The 20,937-nt window shown below is 43.3% G+C and overlaps 1 protein-coding gene across 1 annotated transcript in view; it reads right to left on the bottom strand.

The window, feature by feature from the left end:
- The window catches only part of LOC124039879 (unconventional myosin-Id), a 183,225-nt gene that overhangs the window by 48,600 nt on the left and 113,688 nt on the right, over positions 1 to 20,937 (bottom strand). Inside the window, exons 13-16 of the mRNA XM_046356386.1 lie at positions 20,176 to 20,250; positions 19,629 to 19,761; positions 18,979 to 19,145; positions 16,229 to 16,436 (exon numbers count right to left, since the gene is read on the bottom strand). Of these exons, the coding sequence (XP_046212342.1) occupies positions 16,229 to 16,436; positions 18,979 to 19,145; positions 19,629 to 19,761; positions 20,176 to 20,250 (583 nt within the window). The remainder of the gene's footprint in view (positions 1 to 16,228; positions 16,437 to 18,978; positions 19,146 to 19,628; positions 19,762 to 20,175; positions 20,251 to 20,937) is intronic.

Below are 20,937 nucleotides of genomic sequence, written 5' to 3'. Positions count from 1 at the left end.
TTTTCCAACAATTGTTAACAGACAGATTATTTCACAATTTCATCACAATTCCAGTGGGTCAGAAGTTAACGTACACAAAGATGACTGTGCCTTTAAACAACTTGGAAAATTCCAGAAAACTAATTCAATTGCTTTAGAAGCTTCTGATAGGCTAATTGACATAATTTGAGTCAATTGGAGATGTACCTATGGATGTATTTCAAGGCCTTACCTTCAAACTCAGTGCCTCTTTGCTTGACATCAAGGGAAAAGAAAATCTGCTAAAAAGAATTGTAGACCTCCACAAGTCTGGTTCATCCTTGGGAGCAATTTCCAAATGCCTGAAGGTACCTTGTTCATCTGTACAAACAATAGTACACAAGTATAAACACCATGGGACCATCATACCGCTCAGGAAGGAGACGCGTTCTGTCTCCTAGAGATGAATGTACTTTGGTGCGAAAAGTGCAAATCAATCCCAGAAAAACAGCAAAGGACCTTGTGAAGATGCTGAAAGACACCGGTACAAAAGTATCTATATCCACAGTAAAAACGAGTCATATATTGACATAACCTGAAAGGCAGCTCAGCAAGGAAGAAGCCACTGCTCCAAAACCACCATAAAAAAGCCAGACTACGGTTTGCAACTGCACATGGGGACAAAGATTGTACTTTTTGGAGAAATGTCCTCTGGTCTGATGAAACAAAAATTGAACTGTTTGGCCATAATGACCATCCGTATGTTTGGAGGAGAAAGGGGAGGCTTGCAAGCCGAAGAACACCCTCCCAACCGTGAAGCGGAGGGCATGTTGTCCGGTCCTCTGGCAGTCTCTATGGGGGTGCCACAGGGTTCAATTCTCGGGCCGACTCTTTTCTCTGTGTATATCAATGATGTTGCTCTTGCTGCGGGCGATTCCCTGATCCACCTCTACGCAGACGACACCATTGTATACACTTTCGGCCCGTCATTGGACACTGTGCTATCTAACCTCCAATCGAGCTTCAATGCCATACAACACTCCTTCCGTGGCCTCCAACTGCTCTTAAACGCTAGTAAAACCAAATGCATGCTTTTCAACCGATCGCTGCCTGCACCCGCATGCCCGACTAGCATCACCACACTGGATGGTTCCGACCTTGAATATGTGGACACCTATAAGTACCTAGGTGTCTGGCTAGACTGCAAACTCTCCTTCCAGACCCATATCAAACATCTCCAATCGAAAATCAAATCAAGAGTCGGCTTTCTATTCCGCAACAAAGCCTCCTTCACTCACGCTGCCAAGCTTACCCTAGTAAAACTGACTATCCTACCGATCCTCGACGTCATCTACAAAATTGCTTCCAACACTCTACTCAGCAAACTGGATGCAGTTTATCACAGTGCCATCCGTTTTGTCACTAAAGCACCTTATACTACCCACCACTGCGACTTGTATGCTCTAGTCGGCTGGCCCTCGCTACATATTCGTCGCCAGCCCCACTGGCTTCAGGTCATCTACAAGGCCATGCTAGGCAAAGCTCCGCCTTATCTCAGTTTACTGGTCAGGATGGCAACACCCATCCGTAGCACGCGCTCCAGCAGGTGTATCTCATTGATCATCCCTAAAGCAAACACCTCATTCGGCCGCCTTTCGTTCCAGTACTCTGCTGCCTGTGACTGGAACGAATTGCAAAAATCGCTGAAGTTGGAGACTTTTATCTCCCTCACCAACTTCAAACATCAGCTAGCTGAGCAGCTAACCGATCGCTACAGCTGTACATAATCTATTGGGAAATAGCACACCCATTTTCAACTACCTCATCCCCACAGTTTTTATTTATTTACTTTTCTGCTCTTTTGCACACCAATATCTCTACCTGTTCATGATCATCTGATCATTTATCACTCCAGTGTTAATCTGCAATATTGTAATTATTCGTCTACCTCCTCATGCCTTTTGCACACATTGTATATAGACCCCTTTTTTTCTCTGTGTTATTGACTTGTTAATTGTTTACTCCATGTGTAACTATGTGTTGTCTGTTCACACTGCTATGCTTTATCTTGGCCAGGTCGCAGTTGCAAATGAGAACCTGTTCTCAACTAGCCTACCTGGTTAAATAAAGGTTAAAACATTTTTTTTTTAAAGCACGGGGGTGGCAGCATCATGTTGTGGGGGTGCTTTGCTGCAGGAGGGACTGGTGCACTTCACAAAATAGATGTCATCATGAGAAAGGAAAATTATGTGGATATATTGAAGCAACATCACAAGACATCAGTCAGGAAGTTAAAGCTAGGTCGCAAATGGGTCTTCCAAATGGACAATAACCCCAAGCATACTTCCAAAGTTGTGGCAAAATGGCTTAAGGACAACAAAGTCAAGGTATTGGAGTGACCATCACAAAGTCCTGACCTCAATCCTATAGAAAATCTGTGGGCAGAACTGAAAAATCATGTGCGAGCAACGCCAGGGTAGTGGGTTCGATCCCCGGGACCACCCATACGTAGAATGTATGCACACATGACTGTAAGTCGCTTTGGATAAAAGCGTCTGCTAAATGGCATATATTATTATTATTATTATAAGGAGGCCTACAAACCTGACTCAGTTACACCAGCTCTGTCAGGAGTAATGGGACAAAATTCACCAAAATTATTGTGGGAAGCTTGTGGAAGGCTACCCGAAACGTTTGACCCAAGTTAACCTCTTGAACCTCTGGGGGCAGTATTTCATTTTTGGATGAAAACGTTCCCGTTTTAAACAAGATATTTTGTCACGAAAAGATGCTCGACTATGCATATAATTGACAGCTTTGGAAAGAAAACACTGACGTTTCCAAAACTGCAAAGATATTGCCTGTGAGTGTCACAGAACAAATGCTACAGGCGAAACCAAGATTAAATTTCATACAGGAAGTGAGCCAGATTTGAGGTGCTGTGAATGCGCAAGGAATGAGCCTACACTTTCTGTCATTTCCCCAAGGTGTTTGCAGCATTGTGAGGTATATGTAGGCATATCATTGAAAAATTGACCATAAGAGACTACATTTACCAGGTGTTCGCTCGGTGTCCTCCGTTGAAACTATTGCGTAATCTCCCGGTGCGTGCATGTTTCCATTTTGAACAGAGGAGAAACAAACTGCCACGAGTGACTTATCATCGAATAGATGTGCGAAAAACACCTTGAGGATTGATTCTAAACAACGTTTGCCATGTTTCTGTTGATATTATAGAGTTAATTTGTAAAAACGTTTGCGTTGTAATGACTGAATTTTCGGGTTTTTTTCTTAGCCAAACGTGATGAACAAAACGGAGCGATTTCTCCTACACAAATAATATTTTTGGAAAAACTGAACATTTGCTATCTAACTGAGAGTCTCCTCATTGAAAACATCCGAAGTTCTTCAAAGGTAAATCATTTTATTTGAATGCTTTTCTTGTTTTTGTGAAAATGTTGCCTGCTGACTGCTAGGCTTAATGCTATGCTAGCTATCAATACTCTTACACAAATGCTGGTGTAGCTATGGTTGAAAAGCATTTTTTGAAAATCTGAGATGACAGTGTTGTTAACAAAAGGGTAAGCTTGTGAGCCAATATATTTATTTCATTTCATTTGCGATTTTCATGAATAGTTAACATTGCGTTATGGTAATGAGCTTGAGGCTATAATTACGCTCCCGGATACGGGATTGCTCGTCGCAACAGGTTAAACAATTTAAAGGCAATTCTGCCAAATACTAATTGAGTGTATGTAAACTTCTGACCCACTGGGAATGTGATGAAAGAAACAAAAGCTGAAATAAATCATGCTCTCAACTATTATTCTGACATTTCACATTCTTAAAGTAATGTGGTGACCCTAACTGACCTAAAACAGTGAATTTGTACTAGGAATAAATGTCAGGAATTGTGAAAAACTGAGTTTAAATGTATTTGGCTCAGGTGTATGAAAACTTCCGACTTCAACTGTAGCTAAACAACATTGATTTCTGCCTGTTAGCTTTTATTCATTTAACCTACAAAGTACAAATACACAGAATATAATTCCAAAAAGATGTCTTAAGTATCCAAAATCTAATCTAATCTACTAATCCACTAAAGATTTGCTACAGTAACACTGTGGTCCATTCAGAGGCCACCTCTAGTCTAGTGGATCAATCACACAGAGATAAATGAAGGACAGTCAAGAGTGAACTGTCCCTCACTGATGACCTCAAACTCCCCTTTGTCCCTCCATTTCGCTGCCCTAGCGGACTCATAAATAATGTAGGACGGAGGAGATGAGCCTGCAGGAAGCCCGTTTTAGGCGTCTCACAGTATGGACATTGTAATGTATTGCCCTGGCCACATCTGCAGTCCTCATCCCTCCTTGCAGCATGCCTAAGGCATGTTCACGCAGATGAGCAAGAACCCTGGGCATCTTTCTTTTGGTGTTGTTCCAGAGTCAGTAGAAAGGCCTCTTAGGTGTCCTAAGTTTTCATAACTGTGACCTTAATTGCCTACGGTCTGTAAGCGTCTTAACGACCGTTCCACTGGTGCATGTTCATTAATTGTTTATGGTTCATTGAACAAGCATGGGAAACAGTGTTTAAACCCTTTACAGTGAAATCTTGGAAGTTACTTGGATTTTTTACTAATGATCTTTGTAAGACAGGGTCCTGAAAAAGAGATTAATTTTTTTGCCGAGTTTACTTCAAGGTCTCAGAACGAGTGACGTCACCGATTGAAACGCTATTAGCGCGCATCAACTAATTAGCCATTTCACACCAGTTACAGTCACCCCCTTTGACCGCCTCCTTTTCCGCAGCAACAAGTGACCCGGGTCAACAGCATCAATGGGATCAACTATTTTTTCTCCGAATACAAATCGCTTTCTTTAAGGCAGTCATTTTACTTACGGCCCTTGGAAATGACCTGCATGTCTGCAGTTATAAAAAAGGTTTAAAATGCAATATATTGATTTACAAATACAAATCAAAAGGTGTTTGTTTGTGGATAGTGAATTGCATTTGTGGAAAGCAATTTACATTTGTGGATTGGTGATTTACATTTGTGAATACATTTGGCATGATATTGATCCCATAGATCTACTCCTACACTGAACAAAAACATAAACGCTACATGTAAAGTGCTTGTCTCATGTTTGATGAGCTGAAATAAAAAGATCACAGAAACGTTCCATACACACAAAAAGCTAATTTCTCTCAAATGTTGTGCACAAATGTGTTTACATCCCTGTTAGTGAGCATTTTATCTTTTGTCAAGATAATCCATCCACCTGACAGGTGTGGTATATCAAGAAGCTGAATAAACAGCATGATCATTACACAGGTGCACCTTGTGCTGAGGACAATAAAAGGCCACTTAAAAAATGTGCAGTTGTCACACAACACAATGTCAAATAAGTTTTAAGGGAGTGTGCAATTGGCATGCTGACTGCAGGAATGTCCACCAGAACTGTTGCCAGATCATTTTATGTAAATTCCTCTACCGTAAGCTGCCTCCAACGTTGTTTTAGAGAATTTGGCAGTACATCCAACCGGCCTGACAACTGAGGGGGGAGGGCGGGGTGCTGAGGAGTATTTCTGTCTGTAATAAAGCCTTTTTGTGGGGATAAACTCAGTCTGATTGGCTGGGTCTGGCTCCCCAGTGGATGAGCCTACGCCCTCCCAGGCCCACCCATGTGAAATCCATAGATTAGGGCCTAACAACTGTATTTCAATTGAATGATTTCCTTATATGAACTGTAACTCAGCAAAATCTTTGAAATTGTTGCACATTGCATTTATATTTTTGTTCAGTGTATTTATAGCGCATTTGGAAAGTATTCAGTCTTCATCCACATTTTATTAAATTACAGCCTTCTAAAATTGATTAGAATCAATCCACACACAATATTTACAAAGCAAAAATGACAAAAGCAAAAAAATTAATATTACATTTACATAAGTATTCATACCCTTTTGGGGAGTTTCTCCCATTCTTCTCTGCAGATCCTCTTAAGCTCTGTCAGGTTGAATGGAGAGAGTCGCTGCACATCTATTTTCAGGTCTCTCCAGAGATGTTCGATTGGGTTCAAGTCCGGGCTCTGGTTGAGCCACTTAAAGACATTCAGAGACTTGTCCCAAAGCCACTATTGCATTGTATTGGCTGTGTACTTAGGGTCATTGTCCTGTTGGACGGTGAACCTTTGCCCCAGTCTGAGGTCCTGAGCACTCTAGAGCAGGTTTTCATCAAGGATCTCTCTGTACTTTGCTCCATTCATCTTTCCTTCGATCCTGAATATTCTCCCAGTCCCTGCCACTGAAAAACATTCCCACAGCATAATGTTGCTACCACCATGCTTCACCATAGGATGGTGTCAGGTTTCCTCCAGATGTGATGCTTAGCATTCAGGCCAAATAGTTAAATATTGGTTTCATCAGACCAGATAATCTTGTTTCTCATGGTCAGAGTCCTTTCGGTGCCTTTTGGTAAACACCAAGCCGGCTGTCATGTACCTTTTACTGGGGAGTGGCTTCCGTCTGGCCACTCTACCATAAAGGCCTGATTGGTGGAATGCTGCAGAGATGGTGGTCCTTCTGGAAGGTTCTCCAATTTCCACAGAGTGGCTTCCGTCTGGCCACTCTACCATAAAGGCCTGATTGGTGGAATGCTGCAGAGATGGTTGTCCTTCTGGAAGGTTCTCCAATTTCCACAGAGGAACTCCGGAGCTCTGTCAGAGTGACCATCGTGTTCTTGGTCACCTCGGGCAGCCAGCTCTAGGAAGAGTCTTGGTGGTTCCAAGCTTCTGCCATTTAAGAATGATGGAGGCCACTGTGTTCTTGGGGACCTTCCTTCATGATATTTGTGCATCTGTAACTTTCTCACTCATCGTTATTGACGATTCAGTCAGGACTATCTGTAATCATGGAAGCACCCACATGAATGTAGAATTGTTTAGAAACATATTCTGTTCTCATTTACAATAAAAGTGACTCCAGAATGACAATACATTATTTACCATTAATTTCTATTGGGCACAAAATAATCTGAAACACAACCAAAACAAACAGCAAATACATCGAGCAGGTTTGTAGAGTCGCAAGCTTGATGTAATCATTGCGTGCTAGGAATATGGGACCAAATACTTAAACTTTAATACACATATACTGTAAGTGTATACTGTTCAACCTCTCTTTTGTATCGTCTGAGATTCCCAAAGATTGGAAAGCTGCCGCGGTCATCCCACTCTTCAGAGGTAGAGACACTCTAGACCCAAACTGCTACAGACCTATATCTATCCTACCCTGCATCTCTAAGGTCTTCAAAAGCCAAGTTAACAAACAGATTACTGACCATTTTGAATCACATCATACCTTCTCCGCAATGCAATCTGGTTTCCGAGCTGGTCATGGGTGCACCTCAGCCACGCTCAAGGTCCTTAACGATATCCTAACCTCCATCGATAAGGGACATTACTGTGCAGCTGTATTCATCGACCTGGCCAAGGCTTTCGACTGTCAATCACCACATTCTTATTGGCAGACTCAACAGCCTTGGTTTCTCAAATGATTGCTTCGCCTGGTTCACCAACTACTTCTCTGATAGAGTTCAGTGTGCCAAATCGGAGGGCCTGCTGTCCGGACCTCTGGCAGTCTCTATGGGGGTGCCACAGGGTTCAATTCTCGGGCCGACTCTTCTCTGTATACATAAATGATGTCGCTCTTGCTGCTGGTGATTCTATGATCCACCTCTACGCAGACGACACCATTCTGTATACTTCTGGCCCTTCTTTGGACACTGTGTTAACTAACCTCCAGACGAGCTTCAATTCCATGCAACTCTCCTTCCGTGGCCTCCAACTGCTCTTAAAAGCAAATAAAACTAAATGCATGCTATTCAACCGATGTATTATTGACTGCATGTTTTGTTCATTCCATGTGTAACTGTGTTGTTGTACAGTGGGGCAAAAAAGTATTTAGTCAGCCACCAATTGTGCAAATTCTCCCACTTAAAAACATGAGAGAGGCCTGTAATTTTCATCATAGGTACACTTCAACTATGACAGACAAAAAAAAATTATCCAGAAAATCACATTGTAGGATTTTTAATGAATTGATTTGCAAATTATGGTTGAAAATAAGTATTTGGTCAATAACAAAAGTTTCTCAATACTTTGCTATATACCCTTTGTTGGCAATGACAGAGGTCAAACATTTTCTGTAAGTCTTCGCAAGGTTTTCACACACCGTTGCTGGTATTTTGGCCCATTCCTCCATGCAGATCTCCTCTAGAGCAGTGATGTTATGGGGCTGTTGCTGGGCAACATGGACTTTCAACTCCCTCCAAAGATTTTCTATGGGGTTGAGATCTGGAGACTGGCTAAGCCACTCCAGGACCTTGAAATGCTTCTTACGAAGCCACTCCCTTGTTGCTCGGGCGGTGTGTTTGGGATCATTGTCATGCTGCCCAGCCACGTTTGAAACCCAGCCACGTTTCATCTTCAGTACCCTTGCTTTTATTTTTATACTCCGTTTTCTCCCCAATTTCGTGGTATCCAATTGTTTTTAGTAGCCACTATCTTGTCTCATCGCTACAACTCCCGTACGGGTTCGGGAGAGACGAAGGTTGAAAGTCATGCGTCCTCCGATACACAAGCCAACCAAGCCGCACTGCTTCTTAACACAGCGCACCAATGTGTCGGAGGAAACACCGTGCACCTGGCAACCTTGGTTAGCGCGCACTAACCCGGGCGGCGCTAGGCCACGGACCTCCCGGTTGCGGCCGGTTATGACAGAACCTGGGCGCGAACCCAGAGTCTCTGCTGGCGCTGCAGTACATGCCCTTGCTGATGGAATGAGGTTCTCACTCAAAATCTCATGATACATGGCCCCATTCATTCTTTTCTTTACACGTATCAGTCGTCCTGGTCCCTTTACAGAAAAACAGCCCCAAAGCATGATGTTTCCACCCCCATGCTTCACAGTAGGTATGGTGTTCTTTGGATGCAACTCAGCATTCTTTGTCCTCTAAACATGACAAGTTTTTACCAAAAAGTTATATTTTGGTTTCATCTGACCATATGACTTTCTCCCAATCTTCTTCTGGATCATACAAATGTGCTCTAGCAAACTTCAGACGGGCTTGGACATGTACGGTCTTAAGCAGGGGGACACGTCTGGCACTGCAGGATTTGAGACCCTGGCGACGTAGTGTCTTAATGATGGTAAGCTTTGTTACTTTGGTCCCAGCTCTCTGCAGGTCATTCACTAGGTCCCTCCGTGTGGTTCTGGGATTTTTGCTCACCGTTTTTGTGATCATTTTGACCTCACGGGGTGAGATCTTGCATGGAGCCCCAGATCGAGGGAGATCATCAGTTGTCTTGTATGTCTTCCATTTCCTAATAATTGCTCCCACAGTTTATTTCTTCAAACCAAGCTGATTAGCTATTGCAGATTCAGTCTTCCCAGCCTGGTGCAGGTCTACAATTTTGTTTCTGGTGTCCTTTGACAGCTCTTTGGTCTTGGCCATAGTGGAGTTTGGAGTGTGACTGTTTGAGGTTGTGGACAGGTGTCTTTTATACTGATAAGTTCAAACAGGTGCCATTAATACAGGTAATGAGTAGAGGACAGAGGAACCTCTTAAAGAGAAGTTACAGGTCTGTGAGAGCCAGAAATCTTGCTTGTTTGTAGGTGACCATATACTTATTTTCCACAATAATTTGCACCATTATCTTGGCCAGGTCGCAGTTGCAAATGAGAACTTGTTCTCAACTAGCTTACCTGGTTAAATAAAGGTGAAATAAAAAATATATTTAAAAAAAGTGTATTTGTCCCAATCATTTAGGTCCCCTAAAATGGGGGGACTATGTACAAAATGTGCTGTCATTTCTAAACAGTTCACCCGATATGGATGAAAATACCCACAAATTATAGCTGACTGTCTGCATTTTAACCTCACAGTCATTGTATAGTTTCAAATCCAAAGTGCTGGAGTACAGAGCCAAAACAACAACAAAAATTGCCAAAGTTCCAATTCGTCACAATATGTTGGACTGATGCCTTGACTGAGCATTCTACTCAATGCATTGTCAATGAGCGCTGATGAAGATGATCAAAAATGCTTGGAAATACGATGACATTCAAAAGGAGGCAAATAACTAGTAGAAAAACAAAAGAATGGGGATGGATTTTAGCTAGCTAACGTTGGCATTGCTAGCTATTTTGATGAACTTTGTTAGTTAATGACAACATTGCCAACTGTCTAAAGTAAATTTGATGGCAAAGTAGTTTCCTACTGAATATTTGACTACTTTAGCAATGTCTTCGTATTTCCAGGCAATAGTGTAATTTAGACGAAACAGTAATTAAACCTAGACATTCTGGACGGAGGCTATCACCACTTTCGGGCACCACTATGGCGCCGCCAGTGAAAGGCGGCTTGAGAACGTTCATAACAATGGCATGACGCGACCAAGTGACGGAGGTGAAACCTATGAATACTTTTGTAGCTCACTGTATATGACTCTGGCTAACATCATTTGAATGAACATTCTACATTACCATGGAAATTATTGCATCGTGTTCCCATGTTTTTACCAGTCAAATTGCCAGGGATAGACGTTCCAAGACCGTTCTATTCAGTCTATTTCTATGGTCACACACACCACCGGCCTCTGTCCATCCCCCGCCTTGCTTAGTGTGCAGGCTGCGCAGCAAACAAGTATCCAAGTTTAAACAAAGTTGAAATAAAACATGTCGACTATCCATATATCCTAAATTATCATGATATTATTCAAATGGTACAATTATTTCAAATGCCGATGGCTCTATCTCCCACACACACTGTTGCTTGGCTGTGCTTAAACACAGAGGGGCAGACGGTGTAGAATTATCACGAGTGGGAAGGTGGTGAGAGGAGAGGAGACGACACCCAGGGGAGCGTGGGTAAATCAGGTCAATAACAAGGCCGGAACTCCCTCCTCTCCAGTAAAGCTATCTGATCATCCTTTAACAGACTCCCTCCCTCCATCATGGAGTCGTACTAACCACACACTCCCATGGCTCTGGGGATCCAGATTTACGAGCTCGTCAAAGCCAAATTGGGGGCGTCTCGGGCAGACAAAGTGGGACAGATTGGTACGGCTTTATTAGGGCACTTTGAAATGCATTTTGGGGAGAGAGAGTCCGTCCAGCACAAATCACATACAGATGTAGGATCCTGCCACAGCAGGAAAATAATCCTGCATCAACAGGAAATGTGAATTATTATGTGGATTATAATTGACATTTTTGTAGGGAAAATCTAGTCTGGAATTTCAGAAGCCTCAAATACACTACACGTTTTCAAATTCCTGCAAACTTTCCTGCAACAAATAAAATGTTATTTGTCACATGCGCCTGCAGTGTTGATTAAAGGATTGTAAAGTAAGCATTTGACAGTGAAATGCTTACTTAACTGCATTGTTGGTTAAGGGCATGTAAGAAAATATATACTTGCCAAGTCGAATAAAGGTTAAATAAAAAAAAGATCTAGTAAATCATACACTATAGGTTAGACTAAGTGCTGCAACTGCTTAAGGCCTAAAAAGAGGCCATTAATCCATCCGTAAAACAAGCAAGGGTTGGCAATACCATGTATAGTCTCTGACTAAACATGCTAAAATATCCTTCATGTCATCCACAAAACAAATCAAACATGGAAAGACCGGCGGGGCGACACACTTGACTGCAATCAAATGCCGAGTGCCACTATTTCCCTGTCCTCCCGGGACATTTGTTTTTTTCCAGTGAAATGATTAATACACCGAGGTGGGGCGGAGACGGCATCAAGCAGAGTGTGTGACACAATTTATCAAGGGCACCACGCACACACACACACTGACCTCAGGCAAGCACTGGGGACACTGGGCCGAGACACTAGGCCAATGGGTTTCTCGGATTAATCAATCCAGCGCTCGGGTGAACAACACCATCACCACATGCTCAAGGCAGCAGCCAGTGGCTTGCTCCAAAACCCTCTCTAGACTAACATCCTCTATACATGTTCATTATGTTCCATCATTTGGTTCATGTATTGTGCGGAATTGAGGTTAAAATAGAATAGACTCTTTGTCATGTTAATCGATACAAATATTGATGGAAATCATTGGAATTTGTGAGCAATTTGCGTTGCCTCCATGGACAGATTGTCAGCCACTAACTGAAACAAATAAACCTTTAGAAATGAATGCTTGTATCTTACAGTCAGGTCTGTTACTTATAACATACTGTATTATACATGAATAGACATGTCAAAGGATAGAAAGAAAAGGGCTGATTCTATGAGGAAATAGAGAGAATGGCAAGTGAAGGTCATATCAGAGGAAAGCAGTGCACCTTGGCTGGGTGCCAAACCTTGGTTGCCATGGCGAGAGCCCCGTCTACCCATATCCTTCCACACTGTCGAGGAGATGCATTGCGGTCAGGTCAGTGGATTGTTTTGAGTGTAAAACGCCCGGCACTATTTTCTCTTCTTGTTGTTAGTGCAGTGAATCCAAGTGTGAATTATTATACTCAAATAGCCTGCAACGTTTTGTTCTGGTGAGAATCAATTATATTACCAACTCAAGGATACACAGACCAGGATTTATGAATAGCCAGTATTAATTTATTTTGCATTGTATCTCAAATATAAAAACACTATTCATGTATAAGTGTTAGTGAATTCAAAAGGACACGTGCCTGAATGCGTTTCATTCTTTAACAGTGGGAAGTTGTTAGGTTGTCGAGGCAGTGGGAAATTGCAGTAAGAGAATACTCAAACGGTTACTGAGCATAGTTGACAGCACAGTGGTAAACAAAGAGTATCAAAGAACACAAGATGTGAACACGGATGAGCTCCGAGAGACAGACGGGGAAAAATCCTTCAGTATAATCAAGAGATATTTCATCATCAAAGTCTTCCACAACAACAAAGGGTGCAGGTACAGCATCTCCCTACGCGAAGCCAAAGTCACTGATACAAGGAGTGACAAGAGAAACATGTTTCCCTTTGATTTTGTCTGGAAGAGTGACCATTTGGGAGGTAGCTACTGTAGGTGTTTTGCAGGTGCCATGCATTTGTAAATGTACCATAAGTAACAGAACACTTCACACGCTATTTTAATAATGCCTAAATCAGATGAATTAGGATCCGGTTAAGTACTGCTGAGGCGTGTGGATAGAGGTGGGATCAGTTCTGGCCCAGTCGGCAGATTGTAGGCTAGGCTAATGCTAGTCTCACTGATAAATCCACAGTCGCTCAGACACATGTAACAACAGCAATTAAAGGGGCAATGTGCATTGCAACATCCATTTTTGGACTTATAAATGAATGATATGTACCCATAGATTCTTGAAGAATATACCTTATAAATGCCTCATGAGTGTTGCTCAACTGGCATATCCCATCAGAACCCAAAAATATAAGCTTGCCAAATGTTTGTAAACAAAGTAAATGTAAAAACATAGCTCCGTCTATGGAATTTGAGAATGGTTGCATTTTTCCAGCCCCATCCCTCAGATTACGGAACCAGGGGCGATGAGTACACGTAGTTATTTTTTTTGGTCTGCGGATTGCAGCTTTAATTCCCTGGCTCCCAATACACAGGGGACTCTCTCATGTCTCACTCTCTCTCTCTCCCTCTCTCTCTCCATTCCCAGCCCTGACAGACACCGATGTGGATGGATGAGCTTCCATTTATGAAATACTCATTAAAAGAAATGGGGAAGCTCATGAATCATTCATAAAGTATGTATTTGTGTTGGATTGTAGTATTTAATCCCCTTTAGGTTGGTTCAGATTGGGACTATTGCCCCTTCCTGAGGATAAGGCTCTGATTGTGGTATGGATGCATGCTTGTGTGTTCAACTGACTGCACAGTCCACACTAGGGAGTGTCTAGTGGAGCAGATATGGACCACTGATTGAGGGATGTAGTGCAGTCAGTCAGTGGTGAGGGCAGAGTTGATAGCCGTGAACGTGAGGGTGGATTCAGTGGATCCAGAGTTCTATCCGCTTCTATCCGCGGGGAGGAGAAGAGAGCCAGAGCGGAACGGCTTTGACGGGGCGGAAACGAGGAACGACGGAGCAGAAACGAGGAACGACGGAGCAAAAGGCAGTGTGAAATGAGACGCAGCGGGAGATAGTCAGGGTGCAAAGAGGGGCGAAGGGGCTGTAGGGAGAAAGGCCACATTGTGTACTAGAACCAAGTATGGAGAAGGGCACCTCAAATGTAATATATGGGATCCCTCACTCCTTTATGTGTAGGGTGCAGACAATGACAGGGTATTGTGGTTGTCTGGGGAAGGAGGCTCATAGGGGGAGGGGAAGAGAGCTTGAGGTACTGCCACCCCTGGCATGGTGGGGCCTGTTGGCATAAGCCACAGTGGCATGCCAGCTGCTGATAAGGGGATTGCTTGGCACAGATGAGCTGTGTGTGTAGGGGGCAGGGTGGAAAATAGAGTCAAATACACTAACGTTAGAGGTCTATTTTGCTTATTTGTGGAGGGTGGTGAATGAGAGTGTGTGTAGTCCTGGGTGCTTCTTCTTTTTGACTGAGCGAGCCCTATACCATTCCTTCAACCCCAAAACCTCTCTTTGGGTCGAACATCTGGAATTCATCTCTGGTCTTTGTGCTTGGTTATCAAAGTGGCGATATCCTTTGAGATAGTCCTAAGAGCGAATAGGAACACACGCCGAGCTCGTCTGCCGGGCAGCCCAACCGGGGCCCCGTAGATCAATACAGAGGCCAAACAATCAATCCTGCAACGAAGCAATATGGTTGCTTTAACCCTTTGGTGTCTGCGGGCAGTCATATTGCAGCCCAGTCCTTGGAGAGAGCTGTCCGAATGAAAGGTGTTGTGAACGAACGTATTTGTACTCCTAGCAATTTGAGTAGCAATAACATGCGAGGTAAATGTATAGCCCGTCAATCTTCATTCTGTCACCAATCGTATGAATGGCTCCCAGGTAATTGAATAAAATAGGGGCTCAAATCCCAAACAAGAAGAAGGAAACATGAAACAGAGCAGTCAGATGCTGACAAATGGACGTTTTGATCTCTGTATCTGTTAGTCAGAGGGGTTTTGTGAAGGTCAGCTAGATTTGACAGCAAAATGACAGGGCCACATTCAACACTACACTCTAAAAAAAAATATTTCCTCCACCTATTCCCATCTATACAGAAGTATTCTACAGTATGTCTTAGGCGAGGCTGGCTTAATGGGTGTGTAATGGCACATGTTATGACACATGCGATCATTCTTACCAGAGGTGTCTGAAAGTCAGTGGCACATTCTTGTGCACAATCACATGATTTTCTTTACCAGCCAATCAAGGGAGGAAGATGTAAAAAATAAAAAAGTCAATATCCATATCCCAATTATATAGCATAGAGAACATTAAATGGAGAATCGGTCGTAATGGAGCAATAACATGGGATTACATTCTGGTCTGTATCAATGTCGTAAAACTGTCTTTATGATAGAAGGTGCACACATATACGAAATAGATTTTCCCTATGGCTCCAGCATATTCACACTGTTACATAGCTAATGGTTTATATGAAGATGTGTATCTCGTTTTCCATCCTCTGAATGCTCCCATAGCACCTCAGGAGCTGTGGTATATTTGTAATATATTCCAACTATTATAAGGGGTCAATAATAAGGGTTGAATGGCTTTAGGGTTTATGTGAACATTATATTCTCAGTCCCAGAGATTGTTTGTTCCTTTACTGTGCAGGAATGCCGGCGGCTTCCCAGAAGTCTGCAGTGCGGATGTGTGGACCTCTGCTCTTTTTTCTCCTCCAGCACATTTACTGAGCTGGGGTTGTACGGGCTGATAGAACCCAGAGAGAGAGAGAGAGAGAACCCAGAGAGAGCTAACGCTATAATCATTTTAGGCCCAGAAAATATCTCGGCGCATAGTGGCATATCAAGCCTCGAGAGTTGGCTATTCATATGAAAAGTACAGAGAGTGAATTTAAATGAGAACACAATGAGTGTTGAAGAAACAAGATAATGAGGTTACTGGAGAATGGGTAGCTTTGACTAGTAATCCATCTCCCTGATAGAATGATGTTAGTGACAGTAGTGGCTTTTCATTTCTCATTGTCAATAGGATATTGAATATAATACGTGTACACTATTGAATTTAACAGATTTACCTGGAGACGTCACACCTATACAATGTAACCACTCGACATAGAGCCGTTGCCATGGAGACCAGGCCAAGGGCCAAAGGTGACAACATTGAAACTGACCTTCTGAAGGAAGAGGACTATTCTCCCAACCATTTCGTCCCTCTGCTCCTCCAGGCAGAAGAGGGTGCGCGGCGTGCGGACGAACACCTTGGTCTTGCCGTAGGCCACGTCGTGCTCGAAGCCGCAGCCCTGCACCAGCCTCTTCACTGCCTCTTTGTCCGACGGGAGGTCGTGATTGGGCCACGTGAACTCCGAGATCATCTTGTACCTGAGGGGGCGGAATGGAGGCAGAGAGGGTCCAATATTAGTGGGCCTCAAAACGCTTTAGCACCATCGCTAACCAGAGTGGTTCTGATAGTTCAGAGCATGGTGCGTGCAATGCAGTAATTGGGTTTATTGCTGAATGGGCCCAAACACACTGCAAACAGTGTGTTAACTGTTCGTCACATTAGACTAAATGACTGACTTTAATTCCCAATTGTGTCTGCATCACTCTTCTTCTTTCACAAAATGCACTTTGTTGATTGGTTCTTTGATAGTGACTCACAGAAAAAATGCCCCGCAAAATACATGACAAAACAGAATGATTGGCAACATTACAGGACACTGTGACAAGATATTATTGGACGGCCAAGAGAGGTCAAAACACTGCTAGCAGGCCTGTCAACCGATTCCGACATTAGTTATTCGCTGGCATTTTACTGCCAAAGCATGATGTAATACAGTCAAAATTAATCAGTGAAGGAAATGAGGGACAGAGTTAGAGGAGAAGTGTGTTATGCAAAACTATCACCGCTAACTACCACAGATATTACCTCATCTAATTTGACCGAGGAAGGGCAGGGCAGTGGCGAGACAGGGCGAAACAGCTGTGAATGTATTAGGGGCCAAGGGTTAAAAAGACACAAGGGTGTGTTTGCGTGTGTATTTCCACGCGCAAAATAAGTCCAAAATAAATCCTATTAAAAATCCTCCTTTTGCACACAATATGAACCTGTTTCCCAGATGTTTAATATCACACTTTTAGAAGAAATATCTCGCTATATTTTGTCCTCATTTATTATGTAAAACAAGTGTGAGTGCACACGTTTGTATGATTGAGAGACAGAATCTCATTTAGTTGTCTACGGTGTCGTCTCGTCTAATCTGATGCGAGAGACTTGCAGCATCGTAAGTGACAACACCGCTGTCACATAGCGCCCACTCACAAGCCGATGTGATGATGCTTAAGGCCCTCCTCTCCTCTGCAAAGCTCTCCATGATTTAGTCCAGTACTGACCGGATTCTGCTTTACCAAACTCAAGGCCAGCCCCGGTCTATTCATTTAGTCACAATTTGGTGTTATTAAGAGTACTGGATGTACACTACCGTTCAAAAGTTTGGGGTCACTTAGAAATGTCCTTGTTTTTGAAAGAAAAGCACATTTTTCATCTATTAAAATAACATAAAATTGATCAGAAATAAAGTGTAGACAATTTTAATGTTGTAAATGACTATTGTAGCTTGAAATGGCTGATTTTGCATAGGCGTACAGAGGCCCATTATCAGCAACCTTCACTCCAGTGTTCCAATGGCACGTTGTGTTAGCTAATCCAAGTTTATCATTTTAAAAGGCTAATTGATCATGAGAAACAGATGCATCACAAGTCCTCAACTGGCAGCTTAATTAAGTAGTCAACAGATACTCAACGTCAACAGTGAAGAGGTGACCCCGGGATGCTGGCCTTCTAGGTAGAGTTGCAAAGAAAAATACATATCTCAGACTGGCCAATAAAAAGAAAAGATTAAGATGGGCAAAAGAACACAGACACTGGACAGAGGAACTCTTTCTAGAAGGCAAATGCTGTTGCTCCAGATACTCAACTAGTCTAAAGAAGGCTAGGTTTATTGCTTCTTTAAAACAGTTTTCAGCTGACCTAACATAATTGCAAAAGGGTTTTCTTAATGATCAATTAGCCTTTTAAAATGATAAACTTGGATTAGCTAACACAACGTGCCATTGGAACACAGGAGTGAAGGTTGCTGATAATTGGCCTCTGGACGCTTATGTAGATAATCCATAAAAAAAAAAATCTGCCGTTTCCAGCTACAATAGTCATTTACAACATTGACAATGTCTACACTGTATTTCTGATGATGTTATTTTAAATGGACAAAAACTGTGCTTTTCTTTTAAAAACAAGGACATTTCTAAGTGACCCTAACCTTTTGAACGGTCGTGTACGTAAATGAATGTCATGGTATAATGGTAGAGGGAAAAAAAGAATGAAGGAATGTTCAGTAGGTGAGCGGATCGAAAACAGAGGCAGGAAGTAGTGACACAGACACATTGAAAGCGTAAAATGAATCAGAAGTGATCATTGTGAGGTTCATATTGTTGATGAATCCTGTCTCAATACAACAGAGCATGTCCCCCCCCCACTAAAGTGTAGCGCGTCAACTGCATTCGATGGAAAAGACACGTCATTAAAAACACACCCACTCTGTTGCAGGGCTGTTTTCCTAGTGAAGGGCAGGGCACAGGAACATTGTGTTGGAGGGGGTTCGTATTCACAAAGAGGGAGTTGTTTAAGAAAATCTTCAAATTAAATCCCACTGCGAGCAGTTTTAATGCATTTTTGTAACTTTGCACAATGATTTTGCTCTGGGAAAATGTCCCTGTCAGACTAGGAATGCTGCTATCGGATGGGGATCAGGCCTTTTATATCATAATGAATAAGACTATACGGGAAAGGAGGGAGTTGACCCTAAATCACCACTACTCGGGACCTGATTCTGCTTCTACCTGGAGATGAGGTTTAAGCTCGTACCTCTGGAGGAAGCGGGGGTACTCCTGGCGGTTGGCGAATCCGGCGCGGCGCACACGAACGTTCTCCAGTAGGCCCAGGTACTCCACCTGGTGTCGACAACGCTCGTACTCGAACAGCAGGGGCGACTTGACGTCGTTGGGCTTGATGCAGCGCACATAGTAGGGCTCCTGTACACACAAACCACCAGGGGGACCACAGTGAGGAGACACAGCGAGGAGACACAGCGAGGAGACACAGCGAGGAGACACAGCGAGGAGACACAGCGAGGAGACACAGCGAGGAGACACAGCGAGGAGACACAGCGAGGAGACACAGCGAGGAGACACAGCGAGGAGACACAGCGAGGAGACACAGCGAGGAGACACAGCGAGGAGACACAGCCCCCCCCCCAGTCTCACAGATGTGGAACAACTGGACAGGTTAAAGCTAATTCCTATAGGATATCCGACATGTTTTTTTTTAAAGACTTTATTTTTGTTCTTTTTTTTTTTTACATCCAGTGAATTTACATGTATAATTTCGGAGGAGTTGAATATTGAGACTATTGAGATGAACACGCTCTGTCAAGTCAGTAGTTCACATTCTCAAAAAAAATGTCATGTTGATGTTGGCCTATGAAATAGTTGCCAGGAGGTGGCCACACCCCTCACCTTGCATGCCAGGTTCTCCACCAATGCGATCATGGAGTTCTTAAAGAGGGTGGCGGCCGTTAGGGGTCGTTTGGTGACCTCAGTGATACTCAGCTTGCCCTCTGGCCACATCATCTTCAGCACTGGGTTGGAGCTACGGAGAGAGAGGAAGAGAGGGGAAGAGGAAAAGAGAGGGAGAAGGAGAGGAGCGGGGGAAAAAAGAGGGGAGGAAAAATTGGTTATCAGTGCATCATAGAAGGCTACAGTGGGGACCATGAGATAGGGAGGGAGGAGAGGGGATAGCAGGTGTTTATCAGTGCATCATAGAAGGCTACAGTGGGGACCATGAGATAGGGAGGGAGGAGGGCGAGAGGAGAGGGGATAGCAGGTGTTTATCAGTGCATCATAGAAGGCTACAGTGGGGCCATGAGATAGGGAGGGAGGAGGGCGAGAGGAGAGGGGATAGCAGGTGTTTATCAGTGCATCATAGAAGGCTACAGTGGGACCATGAGATAGGGAGGGAGGAGGGCGAGAGGAGAGGGGATAGCAGGTGTGTGTTGACTCTCACCTGTTGTACAGTAGCCTTTTGAAGTCCTGGAAGAGAGTGTCCTTGTTCTTGTCGATGAAGCCAACCACAGAGTACCTGCGGTAGTACATAAGTACACACACACTTTGGTCATCTTTTTCAGACACTAAGACAATATACAGCACCAAAGACTGTGCTTAAAAATGACAACAGCGTCTCCTAAAACCTACTCAGAAATTATTACAATGGATGAATCACAGAACAAATCCTCTGTTTCCAGAAAAACAGTGGGAGTGTAGGAGACATCAGTAAGACCCAGGAGGAAACTGGCCCATTAAAGGCCTGACTCCACAGTCTCAGGCTGTATCTCAAATGGCACCCTATTCCCTATATAGTGCACTACTTTTCACCAGGACTCATTGACCAGAGCCCTATGGACCCTGGTCAACAGTAGTGCACTATATAGGGAATAGGGTGCCATTTGGAACGCGGTGGGTCTCAAGTTTGAGTACTCTCTGAACCAGTTAGGTGAGGCTGCAGGCAGAGTGGATGTCACAGTCCATGGTATTTATCTCTCATCACACATTTAAAGACATAATTGATGTGTATTTTCTTTAATACATGTAATTTAGGGCTCTGTGAAGCAGACTTTGGTCTCAGTATGATGTGTTTGATGATCTCATGTTTTTGACTAATGATGAGGCTGGTGATTTGGTTGAGGATAGTGTTTGATGATCTCATGTTTTTGTAATGATGAGGGTGATGGGGTCACCTTAGGGTCATGATAGGGGCTGCACCAAATGC

Source organism: Oncorhynchus gorbuscha, linkage group LG07 (assembly GCF_021184085.1).
Source record: "Oncorhynchus gorbuscha isolate QuinsamMale2020 ecotype Even-year linkage group LG07, OgorEven_v1.0, whole genome shotgun sequence".
Taxonomy (NCBI): Eukaryota; Metazoa; Chordata; class Actinopteri; order Salmoniformes; family Salmonidae; genus Oncorhynchus; species Oncorhynchus gorbuscha.
This window is presented reverse-complemented; position numbering and strand designations above follow the sequence as displayed.